Genomic DNA, 20,733 nt, shown 5'->3' with positions numbered 1-20,733 from the left:
GAGATTAGCGTGACACTCCGATATCCATGTGATGTCCATGCTGTGTTACTACCAGCTGGGCACATGTTCATGTAGCTTAACTTCTTAGGGCGGGTTCATGTCTGTGCCCCGGTCTCCGCTTTCAGGTTTCTGTCTTGTGCCAACAGGACCGTGAGCGTTTTGTGGTCTCTGCGCCGAAACCGTTTTTTTCTATAACCGGAAAGTCCTGCATGTCCGACTTTGTGTCCGGTTAAAAAAAAAACAGTTTCGCCACGGAGTGCACAGTTTTCTTGTGCAAAGTAGACCAACTTTAAAATGGTGTAAAGAATTTACTACATTTTACTTTGTGTGCCAAAAATTCCTGTTGGGTGTCACATATTTGTATTCTCATATAAGTCAGAGATGATTTGTGTCTGCTAATATGCCAAGAATTGTAGGGTTTTTGATGCGTGCACCAAATATTTGTTTCCTCAGCGGACTTCCCAAACACAAACCCATGCGCAGATGTAAACCGGGCCTCAGCTGTTTGCTGTCGGCTCCTTTTTGACTTGGTGACTAATCTGGACACAATAGCATAACCCTGACATGCCAATGTAGTCAGTACCATTAGTATACATATACTGTATCTGTACAGAGGCAGTAGCACAACTGAATTCCTGAAAATCTCCTGTGTCGCTGTGTTCATGTAAGAAATAACAAAAATGCCAAATCCCTTAAATTACTGACACCCTTGACTGTAATGAGGTGCATCAGGGAGCCCGGCATTTTATCTGCCAACAACGTGGCATGCTGTTCCAATTTGCTGTCTTACGCTAGGTTCACACTAGTGCCCGGAGTCCGTTCTCAGTTTTCCGTCTTCTGCATGCAGAAGACAGAAAGCTGTCAGACCGGGTCCGGCCGTGAGCGTTTTATGCTCTCCGCCGCGAAACCGTTTTTTTTAAAAATCGGACACAGAGTACTGCATGTCCGACTCTGTGTCCGATTTTAAAAAAACTGTTTTGCGGCGGAGAGCATAAAACACTCACCGGCGCTCACGGCCAGACATCTTTCAAACCCAGTCAAATGAATGGATATGAAAGAGTCCTGCAGGTTTCCGACTACTGCTCAGTTTTGTGCAGGAAATGGAAACCTGCATGAAAGGAGCCCTTAGAGGGATTCTGCAGCGAATCATATGTATACATAGCCTTTCTCCAGCATAATAACACATGGCAAACCTGCTAAAGTAGAGTCTACAGCAAATACTGTAATCTGTACCATGCCTCTGCAGACTTTGACACGTACAGATGTAGCAGAGTTAAACCAAACTTCTGCAACTGGAAGAAACAGAATACAATGGATTGTCAATGCGGAAAGCATTTCTAACAACCTCATTGGTTTTAGTTGTCTTCTGTGATGAGATTTGACACTGCAGAAGTTCAGGTTAACTCTGCTACATCTGTATCAGAATATGATCTGGCATTAGTATTGTATGCACAGCTGTAATAGTTACCGTATGTTATATCACTGATCCTGTTATGTCATTTAAGTAGCAGTGTAAGTATTTGGCTGGACGCCTATGGCATAGTTAAGCTTTTGTATACTCTGTTGATGTGCTTGCCAGGTTGCAGCTTGCCTTGGCACCACACCAGGGATTGTAGTAATAAATCCCGTGTGCCATGCTTCAGTTACTGTGGTAGAAACCCTAGACAATTTCTCACTTTGCTCTGTGGTATATTTGTGTGTACTTGTATACTGAGTTTAATTTTGTCTATATATTCCATGGTTACAGCTTTATTGGTGCCGTTTTTTCCGGCTACTGATATCACTGTACTGTCAGGGCGGGCATCTTCACAGCTTGGTGTCATTACTAAGCGGTGGGGAAATCCTCTCCCCTTTCCCTGACAGAACATATGATTAGTCTTGTACTGTAAAGATGGATGTTTCCTATCGCGCAATGATGACACTGACCTATAAGGCCTGCCTCCCTGACGGTATGCGGAGGCCCGATTCTAATGTCCGCAATCAGAAAGTACTCTGATTCTAGGCATTAAAACTTCACCCCCCTCCCATCCACAAAGTGTTAAAACACCCCCTGGGCCCCCCCCCCCCCCCCCCCCCGCCCCACACCTTTAAAGTTGCAGGCCAGCTCCTGCAGGGCTCCTACTGAAGGCTCCCAGGCCTGTCTATGACCAGCCGCGATAGTAATGTACAGAATCTCTCATAGATGGCAATTCACTTGTATTGTCGTCTATGGGGACTTGCAATCAAATGAATGCAGGTTGAAGCCCCCTATGTGGGGGCTAATAAAATAGATTAAAATAAATAAAAGTTAAAAAAAAAGGTCTAAATCACCTCTTTTCCCTAGAATACATATAAAAGTAGAAAACTACTGTGATACATATACATATTAGTTACCCCTATGTCTGAAAATACCCAGTCTATGTATAAAATATTTTTCCTGTACGGTGAACGTCAAAATCAAAAGTGCCAAACCACCATTTTTTTTCACTGTTTTGCCTCTGATTTAAATAAAACGTGATCTAAGCAATAGACAGTCCCCAAAATGGTATATCTACGGTAAATCTGTCCCCGCCAAATTGTCAGTGCAAAAAAAAATGTTTATCCAGGCCGAGAGGCCGCATACGGACACCAGCGGTTTGCTTTACAACCTATTCAAATAAATGCCTGTCCAGTTTCTCCGGGGTTTAGGACGGAAACCCGGGGCGGACAGCGGCGGTAGTGTAAACCTTCCTTTAAAGAAAAGATGGTTCGGGACTGGAAAGCAAATAAAAAAAGCATTAAAGAGTATGCCAAGGGGTATGTATGCATTAAGAAGAGGTACCCCGCAGAGGAGGGGTAGTCTTATATGGCGAGAATAACCCAAACGCTATATTTTAACTAGAAAAGTTGGGGGTAGTCTTATACGCCGGAAAATACGGTACTTCTCAATCTACTTTCATGTCTGTATGTCCCATGCGGAGATCTCGCATCAAGCACACGGACCCCATTATAGTCTATGGGGATCCATGTGCTTTAACTGCACAGCGCTTGCAATTGCACTTGGAGGGGGGGGGGGGGGTCTTCATGCGGACTTCTCGAACGGATTACCAAACACAGATTTGATATTGGGTTACAGTCTCCAATAGAAGCAATAAAATAACCAAATTGCTAGTCAGCAGAGCATTTGAAATTTTTATGCACTTTGTGGCTCTACATTTGGTGACCCCACTCTGTAATTTTATGTGGGCTGCCGCTGTGTGGCTGGTGTTCCTAAACACTCCCACTTTTCGATAACTGCACCTATAACATGGGGACTGAAAGAAACGCCTGATTTCCATGAATAAGATGTGTCCTAATTAGAGATGAGCGAGTAATATTCGGAGCAGCCGATCCGAACAGCACGCTCACATAGAAATGAATGGACGTAGCCGGCACGCGGGGGGTTAAGCGGCCGGCCGCCGTCAAAGCGGAAGTACCAGGTGCATTCATTAATTTCTATGGAGCGTGCTGTTCGGATCGGCTCATCCAAACAGTACTCGCTCATCTCTAGTCCAATCCAATACACTCTCTATAGTGTATGAGATAAATTGAAGTGAATTTGGCATTTTATATATTACTATTGATAAAATATAATTAAAATTTTTTTTTAACTAAAAATGTTACTTTGCTTTGTATCCCCTTTCCCTCAGTAGAGCATTGTGTATGTTTGCAGCTCTTTCACCCTCTGCCTGTAGGGCTGGATTGCATATCTGAGTAATATTAGAATGATCAGTCTACACTATGATGGCAGCTGTTGCTCCTGGGGGCAGACACAGTGAAGAGACCATGCATGCTCTAGTGCTCTATATGGGGAGAGCTTGTGTGCTACTGTCCTGGGCTCAGATGACAAGTGTTGTAGCTGGGCTTTCACTTTAGATTGCTGGAAGGAAAAGCATTGACGTATAAGTAAAGTATGTACACAGACATAATGTAGTGAGAAATAAGTGGAATTATCTCTCAATAATCCTGGAACCTTCAGAATTTACTACCAGCACCACATTATTGGGATGTTGTTGCTAGTTTTACACAACTGGAAGAGAACAGCTCCTGCCACTGCTGGCTTCATGCAGGGCAGGAGCATAGCGATGTTGCAGGCATCTGTGCATCTGTGCCGGCGTCTAACCATCCCCGGCATCCGCCTCTCTATTACAGCGGATGCTGGGTCTGTATTCACATATTCAAAGCCAGCGGCGAGATGCCGCTGGCCCTGCCTGCACGCTTATAGACGGTGAGACCAGTCTAGCCTTCACAATGCGAATACAGACCCGGCATCCGCTGTAATAGAGAGAGGCGGATGCCGGGTCTGTATTCGCATTGTGAAGGCTAGACTGGTCTATGAGCGTGCACGCAGGGCTAGCGGCATCTCACCGCTGGCTTTGCATGTGTAACCCCGCCCACCAATGACGCAACAAAGCAGGAAGACAGAAGATTTTACAGCAATGAAGACTGGTGAGTATGCGACGTGGGAATACCCCTATGTAACACCATGGTTTGCTTGGGGAAAAAAAATCATAGTGTTTTACAGTCCCTGCAAAGAGAGTAGGATTCTAGCGAATCCCATCCACACATTGCGAAAAAATACACACAGCAGAAATGCTGCGATTTCCAAAACTGTTGCTGCTTCGGAAATTGCACCATGTCAGTTATACCTACGGAGACGCCGGCGGTTTCCATATAGATATAATTGAAGGAGAAAGTCCGCAGTGGTTTCCTTTGTGTGAAAAGCTCTATGTGGAAAACCACAATACGTTTCCGTTGTATTGGGGTTTTTTTGGGGTTTTTTCCCGCAGCGCTGTGGGGCCTGAGCCTAAAGGTTTAAACCATATTGTAACGTGTGGGTTTATGCTTAGTGGAAGCTTCCACAGTTTTCAGACACAATCCAGATTTTCTAATCCTTGGGATACCTAAAATCTGTATTTTATCACACAGCTCTTTTAATGTTATAGATGTGTCATTTTCTGTTTCTGTCTCCGCAGGAACATACTGAATCATTCAAAAGACACATTGACGACTTTGAGGAAAGAAAACTCTGCCTTTAAGCCTGTCCTGGCTATAATTCAGGTAAGTACATGGCTTTCCAGATGTTTTCTGTTAATAAACAATATGACAGTTTTACTAATGAAGATAGGCTTGCACCATGTGTCTGACACATACCGATATCTGCTGGAGAACTGAACTGTAGAGTGACATTGCATTTTAGTAGAATTCAAAATATTACTATTTTAGTCTAAGGCTCCACATAGTTTATTTCCCGCAGCTCTTTCACATACTTCAATTCTACCTATAGGGAAACCACCAGCACTTCCATAGGTATAATTGACATGCTGCGATTTCCAAAACCTTGACAGTTCTGGAAATCGCAGCATGTCTGCTACGCATATTTTCTTACAATGTGTGGATGGGTTCGCCAGACTGTAACATTTATGCCATACGGGTCCTCTACCTAAAAGGGGTTTTCACACTAACCACAGTATAGGGCAGTACTGTGAGACAGGCTTCACTGGGGAGGTGCAGCTCATCTGCTGGTGTGGCACAGGCCCCGGCCAATATCAGCTTTGGCACAAAGCTGGGACTCTAAAGCAGATACTACACTCATCATACGTGATGACATCATCACTAAGCATCTACAGGTCCTTCACCTGGCAGCAGTTCAGCTAAAGTTAGCAGGTTGAATGGTCCAGTTTGGGGAATAGGCATCATAGGCTAATACTAGAGGTAGGAGGCTCTTCTCCATCTCCTCCCCTATTTCATTCATTCATTCAAAAGATTTGCAGTGCGTTCACGCCGCAGTTCTTTCCACAGTGCTTTAGCGCTGCGATTACGGCCCGTGGAACCTTAGACTTAATTGGATTTTTCTTGTCATTTGCAGGCAGACACTGATGATACAACGTTGCAGTCTATCAGAGAGTTTGCTCAGGAGGTGAGTTTGTTTGCATTCAGTTTTATCCTTGTGGTGTTTTTCAGAGACTTGCATTTTTGTATATTAAAAGTGGCCAAACCTCTTCAAAAGCTGTTGGCCAGCAACAATTAAATCTTGAAAAGCTGTTGGTCAACTCTGACAGTGTCTGTTCTATCTAAGAGGCCTGTGTTTAGGCTGAGAAAAGCCTACAAATAGTAACTTAAAGAGGACCTTTGAAGTCCTCATCTGACAGTGGGGAGATATCTGTGTTGAAATTAACGACACCGATATCTTCAGTATTGGGCACATACAAGGAATTGTGCTGAATTCAGCACACTGTCGGCTTTCGAGTGGTATATAATACCAAGGCAGTGTTTTTGCATTAGTAAGTCAAAACCAAGAGTGGAGACTACACAGAGATAAGATGCTAATGTAAATACCGTAGTTGCACCTGTTCTGTGTTTTCCACCATTTTGCGGTTCAGGGCCAGATACTTTTTTTTTTTTTTTTGTGTACAGTTTTGAGGGCTATAACATTTTTCATTTGCTTTATTCAATTAATTTCTGTGGGGTTTTTGTCTATGACAAAAATATAATATATAATATCCGGGAATATATATAATATAATATCCGGGAATATAAAAAAAAAAAAAAAAAAAAATGTGCCTGTTTTTCACTTTTTTTTTTTTCTTTAATAGCAGGAAAAAAAAACAAAACTTTTTTTAAATAACTTTTTCCTGTCAGTTACGGTAATGCCGTTGTCAGGCGTGGGGCTAGAACCTCTGATACATTTTTTTTTTCTTTTACTTTTCTATTTTATTTATTTTTTATTGGTCCTGTAGGACCCAGCAGCTCTAACACAGCAGATCACGTGACTGCCTGGTCAGAGGGAAGCCACATCATTGCGGAGCCCATAGTGGTGATTACAGCGCTCAATGAGCGATGGTTACACAGCGATTGAGTAGGTAGGGACGGTAATAAACCTTCCTTGCCTTCTCTCTGGGAGCTCTGGTTGAAGTTACAGCCGACTCCCTCTTTCGGCAGCTACACGATTTCGACAACCACCTTCCAGACATAAAAACCCAATGGGTGGTGCAGAAGTGGTTAAAGGGGTTGGCCACTGTCAGACCAATATTGAGAGACCAATGTTATTCTTCATATAATAAGTTGTACAATTTTCCAGTATACTTTCTGAATAAATTCCTCAGTTTTCTAGATCTCTGCTTGCTGTCATTCATTCTGCTTACTCCTAGTGGATAAAAAAATCAGTTCATGGTCATGTGACATACAGTGCATGGTCATGTGATGCACACACAGGAGCACAGCTCGTTATCAGACGTCTGATTACTGTGCTGTGACTATAACGAGCCGTGCATCTGTGTCCATCACATGACTATGGACTGTATGTCACATGACCACGGACTGATTTTTATCCACTTGGAGTAAGCAGAAAGAATGAAAGCAAGCAGAGATCTAGAAAACAATGAGGAATTGATTCAGAAAGTACATTGCAATATTGTATAACTTTCTCTTTTTATTCTAAAAAAAATAAATAAAAAATAAATGTCTCTCAAATCTCTGAAAGTTGACCAACCCCTGTAAGCTGGCTTCACACCGCTCGGTCAGGGAAACTGTCCATTATCAGCCGAATTTATTGGCTCCAGTACAGCTGAGCTCAGATGAACTGACCTTTTTAGTTAAGCTGAGCTGGCTTTGTGCCAGTAAATTTAGCCAATAGAATGGACAGAATTTCTTGACTCGAGCTCAGGCCTTGGACTTTATTCACATATTTTGGAACACTGGGACTGCAGTTATTTATAAATCTGATTTAGATGTCATTCATCCTTTGGCATTTTTTTTTTTTGTTTGTACAGCTTGGAGTGGACGTGCGTTACATAAGTTTATCTAAAGAGAGCAGTGATGAAGAGGTGAGTGTGTTAAGGTTATGTTTTAGTTTTGTTTTGTTTTTTTGTCTTGGATAGATATGAGCTTAATTTCAGTCTATTGCTCTGATCCATATTAGGTCAGTGGACTGAAAGCATAATTAGTATAACAGACTGGAGCAGGTTCTGTCTGCATCCGTCATCATTCACTGTAATGTAAAAACAAGACTGAAGCTTTCTTCCACTTTCCTTATTTTCAACATGCATGCAGGACTTTATCTTTCGTCTGAAAACTAAACAAGACTGAAATGCGTTGGAGCCAAGGTTTTTTTTTTGCTGTGTCGAATACTAGCTTTTAGCAGTTTCCTCTTCTGGCCATGACTGTGTTATAACATGTGCTTGTCTCGTTGCCTGAGCTTCCGTGTGCTCTGCAGCTCACAGCGCAGCATGCTCATTCACTGTACATCAGAAGGTGTGGCTAAGAATTGTCTCTTAAAAGGGCAACACAATCTTCTGTATAACGCCTGTGCTTGGTAAAAGCAACGTTCACTGTCCAGGTGTCTCTGCATATAGTGGTGGCCTTATGTAATATGTAAGGTAATAACCGAGGAACTGATTCTTTGATGGGAGGAAAAATAAAACCATCCCGGTCACAAATATTCTTCTGTTCCTGCAATCCATTTATATGAATTTATCTGTTAGTTTGCTTTCATATGCATGTATTTTGCATCAGGGCTTGTGAGCCAGAGTCTTATTTCACACTGAAATTTCCAGTCTTCACAAATTTTCTCCAGAGTGCTTACGGCAGCTTGGATTCTGTCTATCAATTTTTAGAAGTATGTATTGAGGTTGTGTTCCTTCTGGGAAACCTGGGCTACCTCCCTGCTATGTTTCTTGGACTGACCCCTGCCATGTAAATGGTACTCCCTGCATCATAGTGAGTTTTTATTCTGTTGGCTCCCAAATGGCTGGAGCGTTAAGCAGGGCGACAGCTAGTGTCCGATGCTAATGTCCGCGGAAGATTTTAGCATCGGACACTAGGATTTAGCTGTCCGCTTGAAAAATCAGACATCTTTGTAAACAGACACTTAAAGGGATTCTACCATTAAAAATCTTTTTTTCTGTGGCTAACACGTTGGAATAGCCTTTAGAAAGGCTATTCATCTCTTACCTTTAGATGGGATCTCCGCCGCGCCGTTCCTTAGTAATACTGGTGTTTACCGGTATGTAAATTAGTTCTCTGGCAGCGATGGGGGCGGGCACCAGCGCTGAAAATGCGATGAGGGCGTCCCCACCGCTGCCCGAGAACAGGATCCTGCGCCGCCTCTATCTTCTGCTGGATCCTCCCCTTCTTTCTTCGTCTTTCTTCTGACACCTGCGCAGTTGGCTCTGCCACTGAGACACTAGTAGAGCCGACTGCTTATGCGCGCAATTGCGGCCTCGGAACTAGAGCCGACAGAGATGAAGCCGCCGAAGAAAGACGAAGAAAGAAGGGGAGGATCCAGCAGTAGATAGAAGCGGCGCAGGATCCTGTTCTCGGGCAGCGGTGGGGACGCCCTCATTGCATTTTCAGCGCTGTGGCCCGCCCCCATCACTGCCAAAGAACTAATTTACATACCGTTAAAAACCGCTATTATTAAGGAACGGCGCGGTGGAGATCCCATCTAAAGGTAAGAAACGAATAGCCTTTCTAAAGGCTATTCCGATGTGTTAGCCACAGAAAAAAAGATTTTTAATGATAGAATCCCTTTAAGGTCACCCATGGACACTAAAGGACACTACATGATGTCCCATTTAAAATAATGCAAATTGTAACGGACACAGCTAGTGTCCGATGCTAAAATCTTCTGCGGACACTAGCTGTCGGACATCGACACTAGTGTGAATGCCCCCTTACTATAGTGTGAGTTTGATGCAATAGTGATCGGGCCATTCAGGAAATCCCTGCATCATAACTCACTTACATGGTCACGGTTAGTTTGGGATATGAGGCCAGCATATGGACTGTGTTTCCTGGACAGACCATGATCTTCTGAATGCTGTCTGACCTGCAATCTTGAATCTTCGCCTATATGATGTTGTTATTACAGGGTTTTTTTGTTTGTTTTTTTTCAACATAAGTTGATTCAACATCTTTATATCTAGATTATTGATGAAATCCGGAAACTTAATGAGGACCCAAATGTGCATGGAGTGGTCCTTAACTTGGTAAAGCCCAGCAACAAAGTGCTCAATGCAGTGCAGCCGGACAAAGATGTAGATGGGTATTGCACATTATCATATTTTTCTGAATGTATGCCTGAATGATGTAGCTACGGTCAGAGGTTGTGTCTCCCTTTAAAATATGGCCCTTGGGGTGGACAGTTCATCATCCCCCATGTCCGCTTCCAGCATCCTGAACAAACTTCCGATTTTGCAAGTGTAAGCCATGGCCACCAAGGCAATTTCCCTGCAGTATTTGCTGTGTAATTTGTAGCATTACACAACGGCATCCTTTCAGATGAATGGCCATTCTTGTAATATAATTCCATCTAAATGGATAGAAACGATATATGTCCTAATTAGGGCCGTGGACATGGGATGTCCTGATGACACACTGTTTAGTGAAAATTCGCCCCCCCCCCCCTTTTCTTCACTTGTAGCCTAAATCCATCCTAAGTGCAGATGAAGAATTGCGATAATCTATTGCAAATTTGCATTTATGCCTTCATAGTGTTTCACCTCTCATTGTAGTGGTGAAGAAAGGTAGTCATGTGTGTAATATCAATGGAGAGTAATTTATTTTTTTTTCTTAGGGTCACTGATGTTAACCTGGGAAAGATGATCCGTAGCAATGCCCAGGATGGCTTCATCTCCCCCACTGCCACTGGCATTATTCAGCTGTTAGAACAATTGGGTAAGGTCTATTGGTACTGTATACCATGAGTATTGCTATATTATATTTAAGACTTGTAGATCCTGGATGGCGGTAAAAAAAAAAAAGCAATTGTAAGGCTAAGGCCCCACGGGCTGGAAATGCAGCGCTGAAGCGCTGCGGGAACAACCACGTGTGTATGCATTGCGGTTCTTCCCGCAGCGCTTTGAACAGAAAGTTCATGGAGTTTTCCTCCGCAGACTTTGTTACCATTATATCTACGGGGAAACCGCCGGCATTTCCGTAGATATAATTGACATGCTGCGATTTTCAAAACCTCAACGTTTTTTTCCGCAAAGTGGGGATGGGATTCGCATGAGAGCTGGAAAAACTGTCTCAGAAACTATATTGTGGGTTTTTTTCTGTCTTCATTTAATTACAATGGGATTTGCAATCTTCCCGAAGATGGGTCGAGATGCCTCTTCATCTAGTCAAAAAAATAATAATCAGCTAAAGGCAAAAATCTGTTACTGACTCCCAGTATGGTAGGATTTTGTGTATTATATTTTTTTAAAGGCAAGTGAACATACACTAAAACCATAAGGACCAGTGATGTCCATAGTTTGGGTGATCAGTGTCATTAAGGCTGGGATTCATGTCTATATTTATGTGTATGTGAGCCATGGTGTTTCAGAGGGCAAAAATGTATCTTTCATGTATCTATTCCTTCTTCCACACAGCTGTAGTTTGTTACGCGGTATCATTCTAAAGGAAACCTGTCACATTCATAATAAAGTTACAGTTTCACCTGCAGGCAGTGGCGTAACTACCGCGGAAGCAGCTGCCACAGGGCCCGGGACTTTAGGGGCCCGGTGACAGCCGCTACCGCCGCGTTTTTTTCTTTTTTCTTAATAGGCCGTTACCGGTTGGAGTTGTTCCACCCGGTAACGGGCCTTATTTACTTACCGATCCTGGCAGGGCCCCACAAAGTCTATTATACTCTGGGGGGGGGGGTGTCTTTGCAGACCCCTGAGTATAATGATTGGAGGCCCGGGAGACGTGAGAAACATAAAAAACTGTGTTACTTACTTCTCCAGGCTCTGGGCAGGCTTCGGCCTAGTTGTGTGACGTCACATGAGCCCGTCCTGGGGGCGTGTTCCTCACCACTCAGCGTCATCGCTGGGCGGTAAAGAACGCCCTCTCTGACAGTATAGCGCTATGAACACAACTATCAGGAGAGGGACATTCCTCAGACTGTCAGAAACGCTTTTCTAACAGTGAAGAGCTCTCGGTAACAGCACTGATGGCTTTTTCCCCGGGGCATGTAACAGGAAAACCGACAGTGCGCTGAATTCAGCTTTCTAGCGGTATATAAAACCGCATGTGCCCAAGGACATGAAAGGTCCTCTTTAAGAGGAGTGTAAACCAGAAAAAAAATGTAATTGACTGTTCAGGTGTAGGTGGTGGACTTGGTGTATGACAAGACCATTTAAAGCACCACATAGCGTGACGCAGCAAAAAAAGCGATGCAGGAAAAACGGTGGCTGCAATGCATTGCCGGTTTTCCCACAGTGCTTTTCACAGAAAGAAAACGTCTGTGGACTTTCAGCTTCCATTATACCTATAGGGAAACTGCTGGTGTTTCCGTAGGTATAATTGACATGCTGTTATTTCCAAAACTGCTGTGTGTATTTTTATTGCAATGCATGGATGAGATTCCCTAGAATACTATCCACTTTGTAGAGACTATAAAATGCAGCGATCACACTGTGTCATTTACGCCATGTGGGGCCCGGCCTTAGACACAATTATTTAGTTCATTGGCAACAGGCTTTGATAGTCTTAAACTGAAACTCCTTGTATTAGAAAGTTAAGTATTTTGTATAATGGTTTACATTCAATTTTTGCGTGATCCCGGACAAGACCCTCCATGTTCATTATGACGTGCATGTGATGTCCTTTTTTCGGATCCATTGTCTAGCTGCTGGTCATCTTTGTTCAGATTTAGTGCACCCGGCTGTAACTGCTCCATTTTATTTTGCAGATCAGAATTCATTAGAGGGGAAAAATGTGTTAATAGTTGGAGCAGAAGATTCCCTGGAGGCTCCTCTGCAATGTCTGCTCCAGAAGAAAGGTGCAGTGTCCTTGGTCAGTTCCTGGCAGTCCCAGCAGCTGCAGAACAAGGTAGAGCCAGAGAACAGCTGTACAGTCATCTGTTTATTCAGTGTGGCTGCTATGTAAAGATCTTATATATTTATAGCCTGTTTCCTGAATACATATGGCCTTGTTGGCCTTATTACATAACCCTCTCTCTTACTCTCTATTTACACGCTTTGTACACATGGTCAGACTGATATGCTATGTGTCTTGGTGTATCACAAAAAATATGTTAAATTATAAAATGTAATTTTTTTTTCTATGACTAAACAAACCCAGTGAATTTAGAGGAGTTGCCCAAGAACAAATATTGATGGCCTACCCTTATGCATGTGGTGAATTGTGCTCTATAAAATATTGAGAATATATACTTCTAATTATTTTGCAATTTCGTCTGCAGCTCTCTGTATGGTAGCCTACATACAATCTTTAGTGGCCACACGTCTGTTATTTCTATGGATAATGAAAAAACCTCTTGGTGAATGTGTCATGCCTTGAACCATGTCAAAACCTAAATGAGGTTTTGTAGCAGTTTGGTTGCAGTTTTGCACCTGTAAAAATTTTAACTATGGATTTGATTGGTTTTGAGGAATTAGGTATATAGGAAATATGTACTTCTTTCTGCTCAATCCACTCCTGGCTTTGGCTCAAGAAAATACAGCAAAATATGCAGCAAAAAACTGCATTTCTGCAAAAAAAAAAAATGTGTCTTGCCTTTGCAGCATTTTGCATCTCTAGGTAATGGGGTTTGGCATCACTCTGCTGTTGCACAGAACAATATGTATTATGCTATGCAGGTTATGCAGAGGAGCGGTGTCTAGTTCCTAAGTAAGTGAGCCCAGTGGAGGCCTTAGGTTGTGTACTTCTTTATCCTTTACTGCTCTTCCCTGGTATAAATCTCATTTATTCACGTATTTTCCTCATTGCCATTTAGGGACAATAGAATCCCTGTTGCCCTTTCCTTTTCTTCCTTTCTTGTACATTAGCTCTGACTTTGGATTTCTCTTGTGTACACTTGTAAATTTTTAACTTTCACCAAATCATGGCTAAAGTGAAGCAAAGTCCAATATTTATTTAGTAGCTGCTGCTGCTCTTGCAAGTTATGTCCTTGGAGCAGATCTGCAGAAATGATATATCCATTAGAGATGAGCGAACAACGTTCGATCGAATATCAGGCTGTTCAAGATATTCGATTCTAAGCGAATACTACGCGGCAAATGCAGTAAAAATGTTTCCCGTCCCACCTTCCCTGGCACTTTTTTTTTTTTTTTTTACACCAATAACTGTGCAGGGGAGTTGGGAAAGGAACTAGGACAATGTAGGCATCGAAAAAAAATCGGAAAAAGTAATTGGCTGGCTAAACCAGGTGTCCTCCACTTTATACGAATAGTGGATTTCAGATTCGATTCATATGAGACTGTGAACTAGACAGGGATAGATGTACTGGCAGGGTTAGCTAGGAATTAGCTTTATTTAGGTAGGAATCTTACTAAAACAGCTCTTTGGAGCTCTATATACCTTGACTTCCAAGTGCTGCGACCTTGCCAGCCCGAGATACATACAAGAGTACGGTCAATGCATTCCTATGGGAAAAAGTCAGCTCCCACATAACGCAAGCTGCCAACGATCCCGACTAGCATATGGTGCTACATCTAAGGTGTAGCAGAGCTGTGCGCTCATCTCTGCTTTACCTGAGATGTAGCAGAGCTGTGCGCTCATATCTGCTACACCTGAGATCGGACCACAATGGAGACTGTTGTGGACTGATATTAGACTCCGCCTCCTCACAGACGAGCCTCCGGCAGAACCAGCGTTGATTGGCCGAATGTTGCACACTGTATAGCATTCGACCAATCAACGCTGGTCAATGCATTCCTATGGGAAAATGTCAGCTCCCGCATTATTAGTGGTATAATACAGGGACTTGGGCATGTTAGATGTCCCCAGGCATGCTTCCTCCTGCTGTCCCAGTTGCATTCCAGAGGTGTTGTCATCATTTGCTAAGGTGTCATAGTGGACTTGGTGACTTAGTCGAATAGTGGTTTCCCCTTAAACAAAGCTTTTTTTTCCCCATAGACTATAATGGGATTCGACATTCGTTCGGATAGTCGAATATTGAGGGGCTTTTCGAATCGAATATCGAATATTTCACTGTTCACTCATCTCTAATATCCATGCTTTCATATTATATGATCTGACTGACTCCTTCAATCAAGAAGTAATTTTATTAGCGTAAATCCTATTAATTTATGTATCTAATATGAATAATCTATTTGTTAAAAAAAAGCGTTTTCATTATGCAAACTTCTTTTTGTGATACTTTACAATTGATGGCCTTTCTTTAGGGTCCTCCATCAGTGTCAGTCTAACACCTGGCACCAGTCTTGCCTTATGAGTGATACATTTTGCAGACTTGTCTGTGTGTGTAGTAGTAGCCGATGTACTGTAAAAGTTACTAACTCTTATGTGGCATGATAATAGTAAGTACATATGGTCTCTGTCAGGGAATAATATGTTTGTTTTTGGGGTTTTTTGTGTTTCTTCCCCTTTTAGCTTGCTGCTGCTGAAATAGTTGTTATTGGAAGTGCTAAACCTCAGGCCATTCCAGTCAACTGGATAAAGCCAGGAGCCATTGTTATCTTCTCAGGTGAGTGGCCATGTCATGTTCTTCTTGTAATATATTAAGTCTAAGATGGCTAGTATAAAATCTCCACGACTATTAAAGTTTGGCATCTAGTAATGTTGTTTACACATGTATCTAATAGTTCTCAGATAGTAGTTAACATGGCAGCGCACTGTGGGCGGACATGGAAAACCGGGGACAATAGAGCACATCTACCTGCTAATGGCATAGATTAGGGCACGGGTGTCAAACTCTTTTTCGTCAAGGGCCACATCAGCTTTATCGTTGTCTTCAAAGGGTCATTACCACAGGTCACTTCAGATGTGGCCCTTAGCTTTGTGTTTGACACCTGTGGATTAGGGCATAGTCCTATGCAGCAATGGCCACTTGTGGCTGAAATCCACACCCACATGTAGTCGTCATGATTTACATATTGAAAATTGAATGGGTGCACAGCATTGCAGGTAAATAAGCAGTTTTGCGCACAACTGTGCAGTCTTCAGTTTAGATCATGGGTTAAGTGAGTAAATCTTTGTTTGGCAGTAAGGGTCAGTTCACACAGAGCCTTTTTGGCGCTGATTTTGAGGCAGATTCAGCGTCAAAATTGGCGCCAAAAATCTGTGTGCACTGACCCTAACATTGTATAAGCCATTTGAAGGGAGTCTGTCAGCGCGAAATACCATATATAAAGATAGGCACAATACCTTACAGGGCTTGAGATGATTTTCTAAACTTCACTTCTATTCGTCACATGGACATGCTGCAGCTCAGTCCCAATTCAAAAGAGTGGGGCTGAACTGCAGTACCGATCACAGCCACTATTCAGTGTACAGCGCTGAATTTGGTAAGCACTGAAGAGGGCACAACAATCAATATCATAGTCCTAGACAACGTTGTCTGGGGCATGGATGCTGCCAAGTAATTTGTATATGCCCCTGAATCCCCTTCCCCTGCTTGGCAGATATTTTAGTATAAGATTTAAAAAAAAAAAAAAAAAAAAAAAAAAAAAAAAAAAACTTTAGTAAATTCTCCTTATTCTCTGAAATAGATTTTCTTTTTTACCACTAGATGGTGCTACAATCCTAAAATGTGTTGGCTTCTGCAAAATGTATTCTGATCATCTGCTATGCTAATCCAGCTGCTATGTTTAGTATTTGTCATAGGTGTGCCATACATTTTCACTACGGATATCTACCATTCACATGCTGAGACAGAACCGCTCATATGTCACTTAGTAATAGGTACTTGGCAGTCAGTATATTAAAGTCTTCAGGGGATTTTATAGCTGTTCTGTACAAGTCATCACAGTCAAAACTTAATATATGTTTTCTGCGGAATTGATCTCTCTTATATTGGTTCTTCTCAGTGTTTATTGGACTCCTTAGGTGCTCTGGTTTTGGCCCAAAGAACATTAAACATAGACAATGTGCAGGAAAGAAACCTATCCCAGCAGTTTTTCCTTTTATTCTCCTCCTCAGTGATTCATATATTCTCAGATTACAGTGAAATCTAAGAAATGCCTAAAGAAATCTTTTGTGTCCCAATAGCTCCACCATTATCCCCCATTCATCACTCCGGTCTACAAGTAAAACTCTTCTATTCACAGTTAGAATTCAGTTGTAGCTTCTGCGTTCAGATGCGTTGATAGGCGACCTATGATAATGCCCCTAGTGAGTCTGATGGCGGCATTGTTCGGTCTTCAGTCTCCTTCCGTTATCCTCTGGTCCTCCTGTTTTATACAAGATCCGACTTCTGTTTAGGCGTAGTGCAGATGTAAGCAACACATTCTCTATCATGTGAAATTTAGTTGGATCTTATGTACGATGTATAAAGTAGATATGCATTCAGACTACAGTGTCGATCCTAGATTTAAATGGTTCCATGTTTGTAAAACTCACATGTTGTTCTCTACATGGGAAGAATATGCAAATCTGACTTCCATGATGTAATTAGGATGCCAGTGCCTCCAGAATGCACACCAATAGAGGGCGCTCACTGAGAATGTGCAAGTCTATCTTCCATGATGTAATTAGGAAGACAGTCTCAGTCACACAAACCAATAGAGGGCGCTCTCTTTATGTTCTTCTCTAGTAAGACATGTAGGCTATACTTTTATTTGCACTTTTATGTGCTCAAACAAATTTGAACAACGGCATAAACGTGTTTGTATTGCAAAGTTGGTAGTAGCATACGTTTCATAAGAGTAGGCACATGTCTGCATTGAAGTTTCCATTTTGAGCCTCTATTGCTGATTCCATCAACAATCACAGAGAAAATAGTGCAGCGTGCTGATGGACACCGTAATGGAAAATTGAGCGACACTCCTAGTCAATGGGATCATCTTTGGTGTCCATCATATGTCTTATGTGGCACGACTTTCCTGTCAAGATGCCTGGATATGTTAATTAGGGTCCATTCACACGGAGTAACATGCCGCGTAATGTGGCACGTATACAGCGTGTGAGACTTTGAGCGCCGTATACGCTCCCATTGATTTCAATGGGAGCCTGGATCGTATATACTGCGTTATTATGCGGCCGTGATCTTGCGGCCGCAAAATAACGTAGCGTATATGATCCAGGCTCCCATTGAAATCAATGGGAGCGTATACGGCGCTCAAAGTCTCACACGCCGTATACGTACCACATCACGCGGCACGTTACTCCGTGTGAATGGACCCTTAGACTTATCTAGTGTGCAGTGAATATATTGCCTATAACTATTGCGTTGACAAGGAATTTTGCAGTGTATTCATGCATCTTATTTATTGGCTTTGGAGAATCGAATCTTTGCACTTTAGATATCGGACTATGACAAACATTAGCGTGTGGGTGTGTAATGGGTTTAATAGAGTAAAAGTCTGTACAACTTAGTCAATTTGTGCCGCAATGTATACGCTGTACGTATTTGACTAGTCCCCAAAAGCTCTATATACAGCTATTCTTCATTGAAGTCATTAGAAGCTATGTAATAGATCTGCATAATATTCCGCTAGTAAGTGGACACTGACATGTGTATTTCTTTTGACTTATATTGTATATCAGTTCGTTTTCATACAGGCCATTTACTACCATTACAAGCGGTTCTTTCTCCAAACCAAATATAACTTGATATGTATGTATTAGACCTGTAGGTGAAGTAAGAGAGAAGTGGAATTGCTGCCTTCTAATCTCGCCTTGCAGTCGTACCCCTTCCTCTCTTGGTTATGTTGCATTTTCTAGGAAATCTTAGTGATGGCGTTTCACATTCCATCGCCGCTATGATTAGTCGGGGCACTCGGGATTAAACACACAGGAATTAAACTTTTCCGCATGTGGACTACTAATCACAGTAAATTGATAGTGCTGAGATTTTTTTACATTTTGGTTGGGGGGGGGGTATGAATCCCTGCACTGTAGAATTCTAGCATATAAAAAGTCACAATGTAGATATGCGAGTCTTTTTGAGCCCATTTGCACAAAAAATTTGCTACTTTTTAAAATGGCCCCTTGTAAATTCGCTAATGCTGCAAACTTGTTTGGAACAAGTCATAATGAGGCCCTATAGCAAAATTGGAATAGGAATTGGAACCCAATTTAGTTATGTAAATCCCAACTGCAAAGGTCAAGCAATTTAATAAGTTCATATAACTTGTATACATAATCACCTCCACCTATCAAAATTTCTGAAATCTTGCCACTGAGCCTTGTAATACATTTCCTGTTCTGTAGAGATTATTTTTCATGATTTTAATGAAAGGAGACAATAGGTGATATCACAGCTCCCCTCCTTTCTCCCCCTCTCTGGACAGTGAATACTAACAGGTCACCAAGCATGTCTAGAATACTCTCCCATAGACATCAATGCTCCTCTCCAATTTTCAGGTTCCTATGGCCTTTGTGGCTACAGTAAAGCATATCTCTGAATGCTGTTAACGGCTCAGGCAAGATGGCTGCTCCCTTAATCATGTACCAGAAATAAAACCTGGAAGTCTAACATAAAATAAAAAAAACTCTGATTTAAAAAAAAAAAAAAAAAAAAAAAAAAAAGTAGGTGTTACATTGCCTTTAGAGAGGATCTGTCATGTCCTCATGCACTTGTGGTTTTATATACAACTAGAAAGCTGACAGTACACTGAATTCAGCGCACTGTCGGCTTTCCTGTTCTGTGCCTCAGGGCTGGAGTTATCAGTGCCGTTAATTTCGGCACTGATCTTTCCCCACTGTCAGAAGGGCGTTCCTGACAGTCTAGCGTCATGGCCCTGCGTCGTATCTGTGAATTCAGTGAACTGTCGGATTTCTAGCGGTATATAAAACCGAATGTGCCTGAGGACGTGAAAGGTCCTCCTTAAGCACACTGTAGAACACCGAAAATTTAGTTTTTACATTTCATGTGACACCATGATCTTTTCTGCAGGTGATTCTGAGCTCGGCAGTGATGGGTTACCTGGCCAAGTTTTGGGTCCGCTGGCAGCAGCCCAGAGGCTGAAGGTCCGTATGTATTACAATAAATTCTTATACCCAATCTGTTCTCATGATTGCAGATGTCTTTACAGTTTCTTCTTTCCTCAGAATCTTGCAAAAAGCAGTAAAAGATGGTTTGATGTTCAGAAGTACAAAAAATGGGATCTTCATTGTTTAAAGTTGCAGCCTCTCTCCCCTGTTCCCAGGTATGCAACTATACAATATTATTATTTGTAACAAGAATTAAAGTAGTCCATTGACTGTATAGAGGTTAGCGGAAAGTGCAACAGGTCATTCACTTTATGTTTTTAGCATCCGTTTAGCAAATCAGTTTAAAGGGATTCTGAGTTTTAAACTGATATCATGTAGGTGCTGCTATTCATCTCTTACCTTTAACTTGAAGGTCCGCACCGCCGGTTTTTAATTTTTCTTTTCTTCTTTATGCTAATTACACTCAGAAAGCACAGGGGGGTGTGGCCCTTGGGCTTAGAAAGCACAGCGGGCATGCTCTCTGTGCCATAAGCGCAGCATTCCAGCGTGCCTTTCTTCTGCTCCGTCCAGGATTTTCCCCATCTTTTTACAGGAGACTTCCACAAAATGGCTGCCGAAACAGCCAACTGCACATGTCAATCGGCCATTTTGCGTTGGTCTCGTGTAAGAGGAGGAGAATACTGGATAGAGCAGAAGAAAGACGGTGCTGGAATGCTGCGCTCCTAGAACAGAGGGCACGCCCCCTGTGCTGTCTGAACGCAATTATCATAAAGTAGAAACTTTAAATAAACCGCATCGAGGACTTTCAAGATAAAGGTAAGAGATGAATAACCTTTATACATGCTATTACCGTATATACTCGAGTATAAGCCGACCCGAATATAAGCA

At 42.3% G+C, this 20,733-nt stretch overlaps 1 protein-coding gene across 1 annotated transcript in view; it reads left to right on the top strand.

The window, feature by feature from the left end:
- Positions 1-20,733, top strand: part of MTHFD1L (methylenetetrahydrofolate dehydrogenase (NADP+ dependent) 1 like) — a 128,796-nt gene that overhangs the window by 2,061 nt on the left and 106,002 nt on the right. The window contains exons 2-10 of the mRNA XM_075267508.1: positions 4,974-5,058; positions 5,867-5,917; positions 7,770-7,823; positions 9,924-10,042; positions 10,574-10,674; positions 12,677-12,816; positions 15,343-15,436; positions 19,808-19,881; positions 19,963-20,060. Coding sequence (XP_075123609.1) covers positions 4,974-5,058; positions 5,867-5,917; positions 7,770-7,823; positions 9,924-10,042; positions 10,574-10,674; positions 12,677-12,816; positions 15,343-15,436; positions 19,808-19,881; positions 19,963-20,060 — 816 coding nt within the window. The remainder of the gene's footprint in view (positions 1-4,973; positions 5,059-5,866; positions 5,918-7,769; positions 7,824-9,923; positions 10,043-10,573; positions 10,675-12,676; positions 12,817-15,342; positions 15,437-19,807; positions 19,882-19,962; positions 20,061-20,733) is intronic.

The sequence above is a fragment of the Leptodactylus fuscus genome, chromosome 3 (genome assembly GCF_031893055.1).
Source record: "Leptodactylus fuscus isolate aLepFus1 chromosome 3, aLepFus1.hap2, whole genome shotgun sequence".
Classification (NCBI taxonomy): domain Eukaryota; kingdom Metazoa; phylum Chordata; class Amphibia; order Anura; family Leptodactylidae; genus Leptodactylus; species Leptodactylus fuscus.
The sequence above is the reverse complement of the archived record's forward strand: the minus strand, read 5'-3'. Positions and strand labels throughout refer to the sequence as shown.